The sequence below is a fragment of the Nesoenas mayeri genome (assembly GCF_963082525.1).
Source record: "Nesoenas mayeri genome assembly, chromosome: 3".
In the NCBI taxonomy this organism is placed as follows: Eukaryota; Metazoa; Chordata; class Aves; order Columbiformes; family Columbidae; genus Nesoenas; species Nesoenas mayeri.
In genome coordinates, this window is record NC_137544.1 from 100253362 (window position 1) to 100272211 (window position 18850).

The 18850-nt window shown below is 37.1% G+C and overlaps 1 protein-coding gene across 8 annotated transcripts in view; it reads left to right on the plus strand.

Moving 5' to 3' along the window:
- MARK1 (microtubule affinity regulating kinase 1) overlaps nucleotides 1–18850 on the plus strand; it is a 59413-nt gene that overhangs the window by 18987 nt on the left and 21576 nt on the right. For 6 of the 8 annotated variants that reach the window (XM_080341528.1, XM_080341532.1, XM_080341529.1 and 3 more), the window contains exons 2-7: nucleotides 4500–4703; nucleotides 5391–5444; nucleotides 12292–12340; nucleotides 13492–13557; nucleotides 14558–14628; nucleotides 15600–15656. In XM_080341528.1, coding sequence (XP_080197654.1) covers nucleotides 4500–4703; nucleotides 5391–5444; nucleotides 12292–12340; nucleotides 13492–13557; nucleotides 14558–14628; nucleotides 15600–15656 — 501 coding nt within the window. Of the gene's footprint in view, nucleotides 1–4499; nucleotides 4704–5390; nucleotides 5445–12291; nucleotides 12341–12789; nucleotides 12922–13491; nucleotides 13558–14557; nucleotides 14629–15599; nucleotides 15657–18850 lie in introns of those variants that run through there. The other 2 variants (XR_013921956.1, XM_080341534.1) reach the window with 2 other exon arrangements.

Here is an 18850-nt window from a genome sequence, read left to right on the forward strand (position 1 = left end):
GATATATGATGCAGAACAAGCTGATCTGAACATTTCGGTTGGTTACTACATTGAGGTTTACCAAGATCTTTCAAAAAATAGGACTCTTCTAGTTTAGTTTGATTATTTCGGCAACAGGAAGACTTGCTTGAGGTGGTTTGCTAGAAGCTCCTAGGTCCTAAAGTAGTTATGGACAGCAAGCACTTAAAACATGAAAACAGCTGGACGTCCAGGACATTACTTCCTACTTTTCTGCCCTTTCCTTCCTGTATTGTGAATCAAAGCTGGTGCAGGTCAGTGCTGTTCAGAAGACAGTCTTCTAAACCCTTCAGAGTTCCCCTGTCTGGGCTAGCTATTTTGATGACCTTGCAAAATATGACAGGTAGTACAAATGTTCATCTGTATGGCACATACTTCAAAATGTTTGGAATTACAAGTATAAAAACTTGGCTGCAAGAAACTTAAGTTCATAACAGGAGGTAATATTGAGAGAGAGAGTGTGATCGTGTGCCTTTTCTAGCACCATGTGTGCACACTTTGCTTTCATGGGCTGACTGTACCAAGGAATTTACCACACAGTAATTCAAGAAGGGGAAAATTCAGGACTAAGATGTTTGTTTAATCAAGCGAAGTGTATTTGTAGGCAGATCAATGTGTGGTAGTTGCTCTGTTACTAGAGAGGCCTTCAGTGTTGTTTGAGAAAGACTTTGTGGTTTGGTGTCTGGAATGGTTTTGGGGACTTTTCAAAACTAAACCGTAAGAGCAGTTAATATATGTGATGATTTCATTTTAATTAATGTCTAATTTGTGAGAAAACTACTCCAGTGGCTAAGTAGCCAAAGGATGCTGAATTAGTGAAGCACACACTTTGTATCTACCTGGTGGCGTTAGTCCTTCTGCACTTTCTTGAAGATAATGTGTCTGGGCATCAGGTCATCTTGCTTTTGCAAAGCTGCCTGGGGTAAACAAGGAAAACGATAGCTTTGAGTCTTGGGAAGCGATGGGTCAGGTTAGTTCTCTTGTGATTTTAGTGCTGTTGACTTTCTGTAATTAATGGGACATGTCAGGAACAAGCCTAGTTATGAGTAATAAGTTTTAATTGAGCTCTCTTCAGTCACAATCTAAAAATTGAATACTAAAATTACATTTTGGAGATTTCTGAAAAGGCGGTGGATTTGGTTTTGTATGGGATTTTTCTTTTTTTAATAGTTGCCCGACATGCACAGTACCTAAATGGCTACTCTAATATACTGTTTCAGCGCTAAACTTTTGTCACTGATGGACCTTCTTTGTTTAAAATTTCATTTTCTTTTAAGAAACATCTAATTTTATGTTGATTTCTAGACATTTTATTTCACACTGACATAAAGTGAACATACTGGAAGTCATGTTTATGATGTACTAGTAAGATAGTGTTTCCCACTAAATTATTTATATATATATAGATAGATAGATAGATATCGATATATAGATATATTATCAAGGTATCTACAGAAATATCAGAATCTTTCCTTAAAATTCTGTGTGAGCAATGCAGGTCATTAGCTGGAATTGGTTTTAGATGGCAGTGAACTTCAAGGAGAGTGTTGGTTTTTACAGCCTTCTTGTTTCCAGCACCCTGACAAATTTCTCAGAATTTAGAGATCGTTCTTCTGAAATGGCATTTTTAAACAGCCACATAGTAGCTGATGCATAATGAATGAACATATTGTAATAACCAGAAAGATCTTAAGACTACATATCTTGTCTTTCTAGACATTGTGGATGTTACATCCTTCTGTGGAATTCAGCTTTAGCACTGTTTGGAAATAATCTCTGAGATACCATTATTTGACCTGATTTTTTTTCAATATCTTCATTATCATTCAGTTTTGTTGAATGCTTATTTGTAGAAGTTGATGAGTTTCTAGTTTAAATTCCTCTGTGCTTTCCAACAATAGCAACATGTTTATGTGCAAAAGAGAGGCCTATTTCAAGACTTAAGAAGAATAATTTGAATTTCATTCAGTGTTGTTAAAAATTCAAATATTATATATGTGGCTTACAAGCTAAGAAACTTGACCTTCTTTATGCATGTTTTCTGTCATCCTTGAGCGTAGCTGGAGGGAATGGTTGACTCTGAAGATAATATGAGGGAATAATTAAGAAACTATCTGGAGTGGCTTAGTTTTTTCCATCATAGAAAGACCAAACTTGAGAATTGTCGTGACTATGAATCTTGTTACCTTTTTCGGATTCAGTTCTGTGTTATATTGTCATTAGGATTAAATAACTGCTTTACCTGTTAAATCTGCATTAAAATGATCGATGCTGTGAAGCCATCTTTCACTTGGCCTATGGTATTAGTTTTGTTTGCCTATCCAACTGTTTATCTAAAAGACCTCTTCCAGTATCTCCAGGCAGTAGGCTAATCCTATGACATGTATAAAATTGGCAATTGATATTAGGGTTGCTTCTGGTAGGCATTGTATTACAAGTAGTGAAAAACTAATTGTGTGCATAAATAGGCTTGAAGACTTTTAAAATTTGCTTGTTTAGCATAGTGCCGTAGCTCTAGACAAGGTTCTAGGTACGGCTATAATATGTTAATTATTATATTAATGTAATATATTAATTATTAGCACCAAACAAATATTGATATTTCAGGGTGTTTTTTCTTAGGCAAGACTTGTATTTGGGCTCTGGTTTATTGCATGTAGGACTCGTATCTGATGTTGAAGGAATGTTTCAAAACCTCTTTGCCTGGAGCTGTCCGTCTGATCCTCTCTTTCCAAGTCCACAGAAAGTATTTTAATTATGTGCTTCCAAAGGATAAATACTATTGCTAGTGTGCTATTTCATGGTTGAATAAATTTGTCTGATATACAGAATCTAAACATGTCTGGCTTGCTTGGTTCTGCAGTAATTTGGAAATTGTTCAGCAGTGGGAGTAAAGTATTTTGCAGAGAGACTCAGGTAATGAAAAGACAAACAGAAAATTCTATTTAGGACTGTTCTCCTGGCCATAGTGAATAATTAATAATGCTGGAGGTGATGTAAGCAGAGTTGTGCTACATTTGGGAAGAACATTCTGGTTGTGGTCTACTCCTTGTTTTTTCCGGTTGCGTTGCAGCTGTTTGCTAGTTTTCCCAATTCTACTAGTGCTTATGTCCTGAAATAACTGTGCCGGGCTCAGTGGGACTATCTGTAAGCCTGGGTGTTTACAGGAGGGAATTGACTTAGGTCTATAATAAATGCAGTCTGAAGTTGGAAGCACTGCTTTGAATACTGTTTTGTATAAGAAAATAGCTACTTGCGTGAGGGATGACGAGTGAGATCAGCATAGACTGGTGTTAGGTTGGGTATTGGGAGAAAGAGTGGAACCACCTGCTGCCTTCTGACTCTGCTTTCAGCTTCAGGCCAAAGATCTGGGGGCTTTTGGTCTGTAAAGAAACAGGATCTGTATAAAGATACCAAGATACCCACGTTTTGATTGTAGCATTGAATAGTGGGAAAATACTCAGGTGTCTTTTGAGTTTTGTTGGTGCTTTATGCTTAGCTGGAACTGGGTGAGCTGGGAGTAAGCATCCCATTCTGTTACAAAATCTAAACACTGGGTCTGAGAAGACTTTTTCTGCCTACAGTATTTGCCTACCTTAAAAGCTGTAACTTAAAAGATCAGAGGCTAAATTTTACCTGTTAAACATTTGTATCCATCTACCACTAATGTCAGAAAGCATTTGATATACTGAAACACTTAACACCCCTTTGACATCTTCCCTTACTTTGGTTTCTCTTTGGAACGTGTCCAAGCCCCATCTGTATCTTGCCTCTTACATACTTGGAAGTTAAAAGAGTACAGAAGCACTGCAGATTTCAGTGACTAACGTTTAATGTGGGATGATGTGTGGCATGCATTAAAAATAACAGCCTTTTAGTTCTTCAGACTTTTTGAGATTTAAAATATATTTATATCATGGAGTTTTCTTTAAGAATAGATTATTATTTTTAAATATGTAGATTATTACTTGAATGAGAACTTCTGTGACTTACAAAAATATACAAACAGGTTTGAGGAACAAAGCTTACTTGAAGCAATATTTTTCTCATAATGCTGAGTGAAAAAAGTTAAGGAAAAATAATTGAGTGAAACGTTGTTTCCAAATATGCCAAAGTACCAATGGTTTTTTTGTACTGTGTATTTTTAAAAGACTGAATTTGATTATGATTAGACAAGTTTATTTGCAACATAGTGGTGTAGTGTGTAGTTTGGCATAGTTTCACATTTTAAAAAGTCTAATCGCTTCTTGATTACTGCCTAAGTGTATCTAGTTTTGCTTTTGGAGCTGGTAAAATCTTTCTACAGACGTTTTTTCTCTGCCTGAAAACAGCATGTCCTGCTTGGGCTACCATCCAAAGTTGTCAGTTATATTGTAAAAGTAAATAAGTTACTCCCCCTCCACCTTTTTATACAGTCTGTTCTGCTGTAACTGTCTAAAATCCCAGTAGTTAAATTCCCAACTATTTTATTCGTCTTCCAGCATACCTCTGTGGATGGGTACACTGAACCACATGTGCAGCCTATCAAGTCGAGTAGCAGACAAAACATCCCCCGATGTAGAAACTCCATTACATCTACCAATGAAGAGCATCCTCACATTGGAAATTATCGCTTACTGAAAACAATAGGAAAAGGAAATTTTGCCAAAGTGAAACTGGCAAGGCATGTGCTTACTGGAAGAGAGGTAAGCCTTTAAAAAAAAAGGCTGATAGAATGTTTTATATTCTCTTTCACTATGTTTACTTTTATACTACCTTTCTCTTCTGAATAGAAAAAGTGCATATTTTGTCATTGCAAAGGAAGGTGCAAAAAGCTTGTTTCAGAATATAAGAAAAGTTACCTGACGTGCCTGAGTGTTCTCCATCTAATGGCTCCTTTTCTTAAGAATGTAAATCCTTGTTAAAGAGATAAAAAAGTTTATTGCGCATCAAGGGGTATTTTGGGGTGGGAGTGGGTCAGTTCAACCCTAACCATTTCCAAAACCAAAGAGAAATCTAATGGTAGTTAAACTTTGTTGGTATTGATAATCTTACTGATAGATAGATCCTTGATATTGAAATGTATTGAGACATAGATTGATCTCGTGTTTGAAGGCCCTGGTTTTGCAGTAAACAGGATAACATTATTTGGTCCAAACACTGACATAAGTATAAAACTGATTCCTTGGTGGTACCATCTTGTGGCAAAGTTCTGAACTCCTACTGGTAGATCATAATAGGTGAGGAAGTTTTGCTTGATGAAATGCATAAAAGTAGACACATACACGTCTTATAGGCACATCTATGCTTTTGCTCACAGAAGTGCAATATATTTTTGTTCAAACATTTTTCTGAGTTTTGTAATCCGTGCTTTGCTTTTATTTTCCCCAAAGGTCGCTGTGAAAATAATAGATAAAACCCAGCTAAATCCTACTAGTCTGCAAAAGGTAAGAATACACCATAATATCTGAAATTCTATGAACAGTTGAACTGTGATCTTTTATTTACTTGTCAAAATGTTTGGTCCCTTTATCTTGCTAAACAAACATCTTGGTGTACCTGTGACCTTAGGAGACTGGTATCCTACTGGCTTGGCTATAATGTGCATGTGCAATTTGTCTGAAGGCAGTTGCTCTGCATGGTTCCTATCTAAACATCACTTCTTTGCTCTTCCTTCCTCCTTCAGCTTTAATCTTTGCTGACAAGAAAATCTTAAGTACACAAGTAGTTTGTCTACATACTAAATCAAGATATAATGCTGTAAAGGATAGTATTTTTCTTGGATTTTTCTTTAATGTAGTAATTAGGTTTTGTGGACATAAGAGTGCCAATTTCATGGCTTTAATTTAATTTTTACCTTTTGTTTTTATATTCTTTCAGCTTGAATAAAATATTTGTTAAACTCAATGGACCTTTAGCTTTTTGTATATAGAATTGAGAAAATGGCTGAAAATAAGTGGAACATTCTTGTTTATTTGTAACTGTAGACAAATTCAGAAGTCCTTCATAACCATTGTGATGAGTGTTTCTACAAAACCCTGGGAGATTTTTGTTTGGTTTGGGCTTTTTTTTACTATTTATGCATATGTTTGGTTTTAGCTGAAGCACAGAAATTTCGCATTGTCCTGTTGGAGGTTGCCCCTTATTTAAAAAAAAAACAAAGGGGGGATATTTTTTCTTTACAAATACTGGACTGCTGCAGTCCATAGCTGTAGAATGAGAGAGAGAGAGAAGCTAGGGCTTGTTTCTCTTTTATCTCTGGCTGCCATTACATTTATTTTATTGTGTAACTTTGATTATGGGAAATTAAATATGACTTTTTTCTTTGATGTCTTTTAATTCTTTGATTTATTTGCTTTAGTTTCTCTTCTGTAGTATTTTTGAGTGTGGGTTCTTCAGGATTTTTTTTTTTTTTAATTCAACCTGCTGTGCGGAGTCCATCCAAAATTTCGCTATCCTTACGTTCTATATTCTATATTAAGCAAATCTCTTTGCTAATACTTGGGCTAGTGAAGAGGGCCCCACAGAGGCAGGACGTGACAGAGCATACTGGGGAAATCCTGTGCTGCTCATGTGGCTTGTTTCCTACCTAGCTTGGTATTTATGCTTGGAGAGCCAGCTGAATTTGTCTCATTGTTGAACGAAGAGAGGATAAAAAGCATTAAAATGTCCAGGAAAATGAAGCATGAAAGAGATAGTTCTAGGGTAATTGCTTTAGCGATAAGATATATTTACACAAAAATATTCAACAGTAATTTGCTAAATCATTCCAAGTATAAATGAAACTTTCATAGCTTACAAAATATGCTGTCACACTGCACCAGTAGCACACAAAACACTCATGTAGTAGGACATTGCTGCTGTTACGTGTTTTTTGAGTGGGAAAATGATAAGAGAAACACTTTTAGGTACAGGTAGAAGCAGCTTATCATAGAGCTAAGGACAGAAATTGAATTAGGGATTTAACAACAATTCCGTTCTTCTTCAATAACTTCTAGAAATATTTATCCCATGCATCTTCTGCTTACACTGGAAAGTGTGATAACTTGTTGGTATAAAGTTTTCCTTTGTAACATGTTCATTGTAATTTTCAGAAAAAATAATCTTTGTTTTGAAGCTCTAAATGTCTACAATTTTCTGATAATTTTGAGTGAAGCTGAATATTGATTCCCTGAAAGCTTTTAAGTAAATGTAAGCACAGTTTTTGCAGAGTCACTCAGGCAATTGTAGTTTTTTAAAGCAAATAAGGGTGGGAGAGTGGTTCATCAGCATGCTTGGAATTATTTCTTACAGTATTCTGATAGGTCATTTGTGTATTGTAGATAAAACAATAAAAAAATTCTTATTCTGTTCCATGAAATCAGTCATCTTTATTTTTATTTCTGCAGTGAACTATTACGTAAAGTTTGTGATTCTTTATGTACAATGTAGTATCATTGTAATGTGAATTCTTATGATTTGTCAGCAGGGTTATACTGTATGTAGCACTGTTAAGTAGTCAATTTTTATTTCAAGAGGTAACATTGGAAATGGGAAGTGGTGATAATAGGAAGTTTTCTAATTACTGTTTATAGAGGAATGCTGGAGTATGTTATTGCCACAAAAATACCACTCCTGAGTTCGAACCCATCTAAATTAGCATAGTTGACAGGACAGGCTTTAAAACTTCAAAGCTGGTATGTTGTATGCAGGTCAGCAAAACTTTTAGGCCTTCGATCACTATTGATTATTATTAATCAAACAAGACGAATATGTAGTGATCTTAGGCACAGGGTTATTCACAAAACCGTCCTCCTGCCATTCACTGTACTGTAAGGGATACCAAGTGCAAGTAGGTTTTGCCATAGTACTTGCTACTGACTTAATTGAGTTGAGGCATCGTAGCTTTTCCTGCACTATTTTGTTTTGTAAACAGAAATATTTGAGCACATACTTGAGTTTCTGAAAGTGTCATAGAAGCTGGGTCTGTAGTTAGTCACGGATATGAAAGCAAAGAAGGTGTTTAGTTTGTTCTTAGCCACTGTCCAATGTTATTTATGCCATATGGTATGGACAGGGTACTTCACAGACTTAGTTGTTTTATCGTAAACCATCGAATTTTAGGAGATGACACAAGTAAGGTGACCTTATAAATTTTAAAATTTGCATCCTTGTGCATGCAACATGATAGTATTAAGTTATATTGTGTTTCTTCCTTCAGGTCCTCTACCTCTTTAAACAGATAAACAAATTAAGGGCACTGCCTTTTATTTTGTTTTCAATTTGTTCAGTATGTGGTTCTCATCTTAGTGAGCGCCTGTTTAGAAGATAGAGCTGGCTTTTTTTGTGAACTCACTGTCTTGATCGTAACATAGTGTGCTGACTCAGCTTTTTCCAGTTATGACTATAATTTGTTCCCAAATGTAAGTATTTGGGTTTCATCATAACTAGAATTTATATCAAAATAGCTGTTCTATTTTCTGCATGTCTGCTACACTGGAGATGTTGTCTTGTACTGGCTGTGCTAGAGCTGTTTCTGAAGTATTATTCTGTCACTCTTCTGTAAAATGCTAGCACAGCAGAAGGTGCTTTTTTTTTCTTAAAGGGTTTGATTAGCAAGTGACATTTCAGATTTTCCCTTTTTTAGGGTGTCGGAGGGCTTCTTTTCATTTTTAGATGTGTCTAAATCAAACTTAGGTTCCTTTTCCCTACTGCACCTTTGAGAGACCCTTACACATCCCCTTTGACTGCATGGGCCAGGAACAACACAAGGTGTAATGTGACTGTGTTTGTGGTGTCTACACGGTACTGTTGCATTACTTCTCTTCTTTCAGCCTTGCAAACAATTTCTTTCTTTCTGGGTTGGAAAGTATCTGTCAAGCCAAGCAGGTTTACCAAAGCTACTTGACTTAGTTATATAGCAGTATTATGGAATATGAGTTACATCTGCCTGATTTGTAAATGCCTATACCTGAGTTACTTCAGAAAAAGGTCTGAAAATACCAGGTTCCAAGTACACAACTGCTAGAAGCTTGTCAGAAGCCAATAACAACTGCAAAATATCGACTCTGAGAGGAACGTAGATCTCCCCATGAAGAAGGCAACCTTGTGTGCTGTAGTTTCAGCAATGGGCAAGCAGCTGCAGGGGGCATTTCTGTAGGGACTACCATCACCTGGGGTCTTTTGATCTTTTCCAGGGCAAGCTGTTTAGTCAGCAGGTGCCTGCAGGTAGATTCCAAGATTTCAAATATTCTTTCAGTCTTACTCTACTGATTTCTCTCTCTCCATCCTCTCATACGTTTGGAGGGAGGCTTCTCTGGAGACATTCATAACCCGCCTGGACATGTTCCTGTGCGACCTCACCTAGGCGTTCCTGCTCCAGCAGGGGGATTGGACTAGATGATCTTTTGAGGTCCCTTCCAATCCCAAACATACTGTGATACTGTGATACTGTGACATTGTCCTATCTGAATAATAAAATAGCCACTATCCATTCAGCTGGTTCTTGACGTGATTTGTCTGGATTAGCATCTTCTAAGATAACTTTGGCTGCTCCAGCCTTGTCCGGTAGTTGCTCTAAGCATGCAAATGCATTTCAACCAGCGCTAAAAGTGCCTTTGAGTCAAAATCCCCGAACAAACAAGAAGCCCACCTCAGAGTCACCAACCATCAAGATTCACCTTGTGACTTTGAATACATTTAGAATTTGCCTTAGAATAGCTGCTTTCTTTCAAAAGGTTGAGAGTAACTACTTCATTTCTGAAAAATATCTGTTCAACGGGATATATAATACAAGATGTTGTAAAAAATTGTATTGGTGTTTGTATGGAATAAAGCTATGCTTTGGAATTGGAATGGCCTGCCCAGGGAGGTGGTGGACTCACCGTCCCTGGAGGTTTTTAAACTGAGATTGGATGTGGCACTTAGTGCCATGATCTAGTAAATGGACTGGAGTTGGACCAAGGGTTGGACTCTATGATCTCTGAGGTCTTTTCTAACCCAGTTGATTCTGTGATTCTGTGATTTAGGTCTTGGTAATGTCTTCTATTCAGAATCAGAGCAAGTAAAGGTTTCTTCATGTAACAAAGTATCTGCATCAGGCTAGAAGTCACTAATATTCTCTATTGAGGAAAATAGACTTTTATTCTATTTCCTGATAGGCTTTTTCCTTTATGGAAGAAAAATTTGTGTATTATGTGGAACAAAATTTAGTGTCCCTGTAAAATCAGTTTGAATCTTAAACCAACTAATAAATTTCTAGATCCTGTGAGAATATTAAGTAGAATAATGCACATCAATTTTTTTTCAATTGCTGTGCTTCACGTTATTTGTAAAATTGTGTTTATTAGTAATATTTTTTCTAGTTTTGAAATTATTTTATTTATAGAAGCCAAATATTGTAATCCTGCTTATGAAGACGTGTGTTCATTGCTGTAACTGTTAAGTTATGAAATATGAAATATCTTTCTAATCTTCTGGCAGGAATTGCAGTTTTCTACATACCTGCTTAAAAGCTCTTCTGAAGCTATACCACCTACTGTTTTAGATTTATTAGCTTCTAACTAATTGATGTTGATTTAACTGAGAAACCTTTTCTTGTGCAACAAATTAAAATACCTAGAAAAACATAAATGCACAAAGAACAGCCTGATATGAGGGGTTTTTTTCATGAGTATGACTGGCTTTATGAGGAAACAATATTTGCTGAAGTTATTTCTAGTGCATAGTATTACATGCCCATGTGTTACGTTTTGAACACAAGCAAACAGTATCATACTGTTTTTGTTTTCTCAGAAAAGTGCTTTTAGGGTCTTTGATTCCTTCTGAAATCATTTTAAGGGCACTTACAAGGCACGTGGATAGTAACTAGCTTGAAATAATTAAGGTAGAACTACAATAATGTTACTTGATCAAAAGCTGAATTTCAAAAAGATGTTACTCTCTAGTCTTGTAGAATAATCTCAAAATTCTAGAAGTGTTGTGACTAAGTTGCACAAATGGAGTGAAGAAACATCAGTGTTGTCTAAGCAAAAGAATTTCTCTTAACTCGTAGCTTCAGGCATCATAAAATAGAAACTAAAGTGCTACTATTTGATGAGGTGTTCAGTCTCTGGCTTACATCTTTGTACCCTTTTGCAAGAGTAATATCTGAACAAATGGGACTAATTTTGAAAATGGAGGGAGACATGTCCTCTGAGACATCAGGTGAGCAAAATAGCAACAGTGCACTTCTGTGTGTTGAACCAAGCTTCTCCATAAGGAGGACTGTAGTGCTAAGATGTTTCCAAAATATCTGAACATTAGGCTGAAGCCAGCAAGCTTTTCTTCCTTCATTTCAGGATCCTACTTCAGCCCAATATAGGACCAAAGAGCATGCAGCACAGTAAATGGATGTGATGATGCAGATATGCTGTTCGCTTGAAGTAAAACAGTGCAAGCTTAGACAGCCTCAAGTATAGAATAATAGGACTATGTAGTCGTTTAGGATTCCTTTTGTTTGCCTTCTTCCCTTCGAGCCCCTAGGTTAGTCTTGCTTCAGCTCTTATTTAATCAATAAACCCATGCATACTAGAAATTTAAGAGCAAAGATGCCTTGTTTCTGATTTTAAGGAAAAAAAAAAATAAAAGGCAAACTCACCATTTTCTTAAATATATACACTTGGGGCTATGAGTTTGTCCAGTTCTTTTTAATTATGTGACTCAGGATTGTAAAGCAGACTGTAATCAATCATAAACCTTCAGGCCTTACTATGGGGAGAGGGGACATCGCTGTGTAAGTTTTGGTAGTTGTGAGAAAAGTGAACTCACCTGCTTCACATCTGTGGAGTGGCAGGACTGCAGAACATCAGGATTACTGGTCTCTAATTGTGTTTCAACATTTGTGTGTTTGACTTTTCTGTAGTGCTACACCTTATGTTTGCACCTGCAGTTATGTATGTGTTCAGGGTGGTTAGCTGAGCTTCCCGATCACCAAAGAAATGAGAGCAAAGATGTAACAAAAACCTCTGTGAATAATCTGTTGGGTTTGGTCAATGTGAAAATCCAGAAAGGGCTTTAAAACTTATCTGTGTCTGTTTGTATAAAGCTTAAAAATCAGTTTGGTTTTGATATGTAGTTGGTAGTGGTTATTTTTATCTAATGTATAAGGTATAGCTTACCTATTCTGCAGTTCACTGCACTATATTTATCTATAGTCTATGCTAGTGCTATTTTATGTGGCTTATGCTGCTCCTTTTTGCCATCTAAAATCGCATATCTTGTGTAACTTTTCCATCATAAATACACAGTAAGAAAATTTTCTTTCTTCCTTAACAGTTGTTTCGAGAAGTACGAATAATGAAGATACTGAATCATCCCAATATTGGTAGGAGCCCTGCATTTCTGCAAACTTTTATTATTATTATACTGTTTATATTTTAGTCTCTTTGGCTTTATTTGAATCTTTATTTGAATGTACTTTATGTTACACTTTTGTTCATGAAACTTTCTTGAGATAACAGGAACAGTGGGCATTCAGGAAATGCTTCATTGTCTCCCCTCCTTTATTGACTCGGGCTGGAACAAGAATTTTGCTCTGAGGAGATCAGCTGCTCAGTCCAGGAAAGCCTTAACATGGATTAGGAGATGCTGAGCGCTCCAGTCTCTTGAGGGTCCTAACTCCCCTCGTCCATTGAAATTACTCTTGAGGCCAAAGAGCATGAGATTCTTGGGTGAAAGTAGCAGAACTCCGTTGAGTCTAGGAAAGACTCCCATTGACTGATGTTTCCAGAAAATCAGAATTACAAAGTATGTAATTTTCCCTTTCTGCTTTAGTTCTTTCACCTGCCCCACAGCTTCAGGGCCCTACTTTGTGATGACAATTCTTCTGGCTGAGGAGGGCTGGACAGTCTTGTTCCAGAGACACTTAATGGTCCTGAATCGGCCAGAGGGCTTGTTGCATACAAGGTATGGATGAGGTGTACAAGTTATTACATGCTAGGCACTCCCTTCTCATCCCTCAAACTGTTTGTTGCTTTTCCAGCATTCTTAGCTTCTGCTGTTTTTTGTTTTCTTGGGGGTGGCGGTGGGAGTGTGTTTGCTTTAAACAAGTAGGTACTATTACAAGCTGAGGAAAGTCTTTTAAACTTAATGTTTCTGGTACCCACTCAGTTTTTGGTTGGTCAGAATCTCAGATTTCTAACTGGAAGCAGTTTAATAGTGAAACAGGGAAGGTTTGTATGATTTTAAAGACGTCTGTGTCAAATTAAACACTAATTTCAGCATGAACTCGTTTGTACAGTGTGCATAAACTTTGGAGAAAATTGTGAATTAATATGCTTTATTATCAACCGTGATTTAGAAATTAATTTTGCTTTTTTCCCCTCAAAAGAATGCTAACCTGAAGGCTGTAAGGTTTTCATATGGTTTAGTGTTATCACTGGCCATAAATTATACTCGCTTCATCAGTATAATTTTTTGGTTGTGCTGTGCTTTTGTTCCCTGCTGCAATGTCTCTCTCATTCATTTTTCTTGCAGTAAAATTATTTGAAGTTATTGAAACTGAAAAGACGTTGTATTTGGTAATGGAATATGCCAGCGGGGGTAAGTGGATTCTTAATTCTGCTTTAAGGATAAACTGAAATACAGAAAACCATGCCCGTTCCATGCCTAGGACCGATTTAAGGATTTTATGGTCTATGGGTTATTCCAGTCTGGCTTTTACAACAGTCCCAGTGGACCTCCAAGAGCTGACTTTCTTGCTTGCATCCAGTTCTGTAAAGTAACCTGTTAGGTTTGCTTAAGGGTAGTTACTGCTCTGAGTTTCTGCTGGAATATCAGGAGATAACCTGGTGCAGATCTTGGCAAAAACTTCGCTCAGTATTTATCTGCTATATTAAGGCAACCACTTGTGCCTCATTTTGTCTTGCAAATGTGTGCCAGAGCACTTGGAGAGACAGGTCTGGGGGATGGGAATAAGGATCCCAAGGAAAGGGACAGGCAGGACCACAGGGAGTGAGAGGGTCAGTGGGTCCCCGCTTGAGGAGCTGCTCAGCATTTGTGTGGGAAATGTCTGAATGTGGGAAGGGAGCCCAGCACAGGGATAGGGACCCGCTAGGAAAGGCTGCTCCTCAGGCACCCCAAAGGTGGGGATCTGAGAGGTATTGGAGCAGCTTTATTAGAGAATAAGAAGGAAAAAGCTGAAGTAATACAGATACTGTCAAGTGAAGCCACTAGAGATAAGTGAAACAAATTCGGTAGATAAGAAATTGCCTGTTTCCCAGTTTGTCTCATATGCAATATAGATGTTTTTCATTATTAGTCTTCGTTGTTTCACAGCGGTTTTTAAGCAGATTTATCTTTTAAAATTGAAGAAGCCTTAGTATGAAGGGTCCCTTTTTTGTATGTCTTGACTATTACATGTCTGAAAAATAAAACCCAATGGAAACAGCAGAAAGGAATTTTTCTTGTCTGCTTCTGTATCCTTTCCCACCAAGGGCGGGGGGGTAGGGAGATGTTGTTTTCAAGCATTATTTCATTGTGCATGACAGTCAAAAGTAAAACCTGGGCAGCAGGACTGATGTTTTGTGCTTGTCATGGTCAGGAGAAGTGTTTGACTACCTAGTTGCACATGGAAGGATGAAAGAGAAGGAAGCTCGTGCAAAATTCAGGCAGGTATGAAATTAACATTTGCTTTTTCTATTTTCTGTTTATGGTGTTTTCAGATAGACAAGAGTTGTGAACATACTTTTTTTTTACTTTAAAGAAATATTCATTGTTGTGATAATGTTTATTAAAGCTGGAGTGGAAAAAAATCCCTGAAGAGAAAAATATCTGCTTCTTACGTATTATCTAAAAATAGTTACATTCTTTTTTTAGTGGATGTTCCTAAGAGCCACATTTTTTTATTGTGTCTCACTTGAGGTTTTAATCCTTTTCTGAATATTTTAGAATTTAACAGCTCTTCTATCTAGAGATAATATGATGACATATATTGCTGTGTCATGTCACGCTGTTTCGTGTGAAGGATACTCTGTAAGAGGTTTTTATGTTCTCGTTACAAACTTTCTCATATTAATCTTTTTCTTGCCCTGTTTTTAGTGATTATTTTGTGAAAAGCTTTAATATAAATAAAAAAGATCTGGTATTTTTCAGAATTAAGGTATATAACTAACATGTAAAGCAACTACTTTTAACTTGCTGTTTCAGACTTGGTTTTTGTTACACATATATGAAAGTTGTATACGAAAATGTTGAGTAAGCTATTCTGTTAGGAATGAATTGCAGAGATATGCTGCAGGTATTTCAGAATATAAAATCTGAGATGGTACATCCCACTATGTGGTTATGAGGTGGAATAATGTCCTTTTATAGTTATTGCTATTGGATGATCTGCATTTAAAATAGATGTTGCTCTTATTACCTTAAGGAGTATGTATTTTTTTAATAAGAATATGAGCTGCTTTTAGGGATGTTTTAGTATTTGAGCTTTAATGACATTTACATGAATAGTTTCTAAAATGAAAGCTCTATTTATTAATTTCTTATGTTCTACTGAATCATATCATGAGCCAAAATTGATAAGTCATATACAAAAACTTATACTGAGACTGAAATAAAATATTTCACTGATTATGGTGTTTCAGATTGTATCTGCTGTGCAGTACTGTCATCAGAAATGCATAGTTCATCGGGATCTTAAGGTAGGCTGTTACTTATTTTTCATTTTGCTGGTTGATAATATAGACTTAATTTCTTTCTATATACTTGGCCTTGCCGCTGTTTCTGAATGCCTCAAACATGTGAATGAGGGAACTGTAACTATCACTTGTATTTTACTCTCAGTTTTCTGAAGCACAAAAATAATGTAGCTTGCCTGTTGGAACAGGGGAGAGACAAGAATAGAACATGTTAGTTTCGTTACGGTTTTGCCTTTGAAAAAAAGACATGCGCTCCAAAGAATTGTACCTCCTGGCATGCAGATATCTATACACTGAAGCTATAGAAGCTCAGTGATACCAGTCAGCACTACTTAATGAAAATAATTTCAGTTAAAACATATTGCAAGATATATAAAATGGTCTTTTCTTAGTGATTCATAAGAAATGTTTTTAATCCACATGAACTTCTCATTTATACTCTACTATTTAATTGAGGCAGAAGAGTCTAAGGTGAAGAGAAATTAGTTGAACTTCCTTTTTTTGATGCTTTGTAGTCATCTGTCTGCATAAACATATCAGACCATGTTAAAGAGTTCAGCATTTGCAGGTGCAACCGAAGGCTTCAGTCTGAAGTCTTCTTCCTGCCAAGTTTAGATATCATGGGACTTGGACGCAAGATCTTCACCCACTTAAAAGTTGGCTTGTGCTCTGGCTTTGATGTCTCTGTATGTTTACAAAGAAAACACGCTAGTGTAGGTTCTTTTTTACTGATGTGTCTAAAAACTTGTGAAAAGCTGAGATTCAGTTATTCCCAAGGGTTTTTTTTTCCACCAGTATCTTTTGTCTTAACTTTCTTATAATACACTGTAGCATATGCTTATCCTGTGTTTTACAAATCTGTTCCCTAATACCTCTCAATCTGCCAGCTCCTGTGTGTGCATATGGTGCTAGATAACAAACACATCCTTCTTTGCTGAGTCCTCCCTGCCCCAGGACTGTTGTCATCTCCTGATGGAGGTGCCTGGCCAGCGCTCGGAAGTCAGAATGCAAGGAAGGAAAAGGCTGGATCTCATTGAAATCTTGTTTTTAAAAAAAAATATAATAAAAAAATAATTCTCTATCTTACATGGTGGTTTGGAGACTGTGAATGTTTTGCCAAGCTCCCTGGAGCTTACTGTGGCTACTGTTGTTGAGCTTTTCAGAAGGCTGTACCCATGGACCCAGTGGCTTGGCCGGACAATCTGCTTTCCCTGGTTGCCTCTGTGCTGTGCGTGGCTGGGAGCAGGGAACCAGCCGGCTCCTCATGTATCTGGCACTGCCTGGCTCAGCCCAGCGACGTTATTGAGTCTTATTGCGTTAACCTCTGCAGTGATTTAGCATCCTACATCTCACGCTTTCTCCTGGAGCTTGTTACAAGCTCCACCCCTCATTCATGTCTCCGTTCCACAGCACATACACAGCTCACAGCATTGCTTGCTAGACTATCCAAAACCGCTTTGCAGCGTTTGCACAGGATCCCTTTTACCATCTGTCACAAATATTCTGCTGATCTCCTTCATATTTGCAACATAGGCAGGCAGAGTCCAAAGTATTTTCTTTGTTTGCTTTTCTCTGTCATCTCTTGGATCGAGTTATGCTAGACTCATTTGAAAAATTCAGTCTTAGGTGTGATTGAGAGCCAGTCAGCCTAGCTGATGAAAAATGCATTCCCCAAATAAAAAAAGGACTAAACCTATGGCTTTGAGGAGGTGTTTCCACTTAATCTCTTCTTTCCAAATATTATGTGTCATCTGTCTCATTTAAAACTCTTTGCATGGAGCTGCAGAGAAGGAAGAAGCAACTTGAAAGTTGTGTCTGCATTCACATCTGCTTCTCTTGACTTTCGTCCTGGTATGAGCATGCTGACCAGCTGATGTTGTTAGCGCTGCAAGGCAGAGCACCACTTTGGGGATTTTTTATAAGCCTTTTGGACTTTAATAGCAGTAATGGTAAATTTCATCAAATACTTCAGACTAAACGAGGAAGACATGTAAAAGAATGTGCCAGTTTGTCTAGGCTGTTCTGGCAGAAGAGGAAGGAGTGCAAGGTCCATGGGTACTTAAACTGTCTCCCTTTAATTTTCTATGATTATAAACAGCTTGCATAGAAAGAGCTATAACCAACTCCAACTTTGCTCATCCTGTTATGCACAAAACTTACCTTTTCAGTGAATGTTAATGTTTTTTGCTCCGAACATGTAGCCAACAAGAGCATAGTCTTTCTATTTGGCACATTAAAAAGGTTTTTTGGTGGTTTTGTTTGAAGTAAGAAACCTAGAAGCATGGGGTACTTGGGTAGCAGTGTACTGTTGGACTGGGAGGACTATTGTAATCGCAGAGCAGCTGCACTAACAGTAATGTTTTCACCACAAGAAAAATGAAGTCTTTGTGCACTAATGTAGAAGGCTGTCAAATATAGAAAATATCTCTGTCTGCAGGCACATCAGCTGGAACAAGCTGCAATTAGAGGTTATGAGTTGGGAAAATAAAGTATTTTCCAAGACAGTTAGTTTATAAAAATGGGGCCTATTTTACTCCTGAAAAAAAGCTAAATTATTAAAAACAAAACCTACAAACAAATAAAACCAAACAAAATCATGTTTACCCTTTTAAATCAAAGCAACTAACAAGTCGATTGCTGTTTCTCTGATCCTGAACTAAGATACTATTTTGTGAGCGCAGTATCTGATGAGAGATGCCTGTATTTGCTATAAAACTCATGTTTGGCAATTAGGCGAATCCTCTGCTCTGGCTGGTGCCTGTCCCCCTGCTGAAAAAGGATTCCTGCGCTGCTCAGCACTGCTCCTGTGTTGCTGATATACAGATCAGGAGCCAAGACCCAGTGAGATGGGTAAACATTGCCCAGTTCTGCTGCTCTCCTTGCACAGCATCCTTACATTTTCAGAAATGCACTTTATTTTTTTCAAGTAATGTATTAGTATTCCTATAACCCCACTCTTAATGTTCTGACCTACCTTTGATACTCAGTATAAGATATTGTTTACTGAATACTTGCATCTATGTATGTGTGATGCATTGTATTCACATGATGATTGCTGCACAGGCATTAATATTCTTAGACATATAATACATGCATTTTTTCATACAGAATGTTAATACTTGAGTGTTAAACACCTTGATGCTGTTATTGCTGAAGCAAACACTAATAATTACAGGGAGATTTATTATGTATTTTGA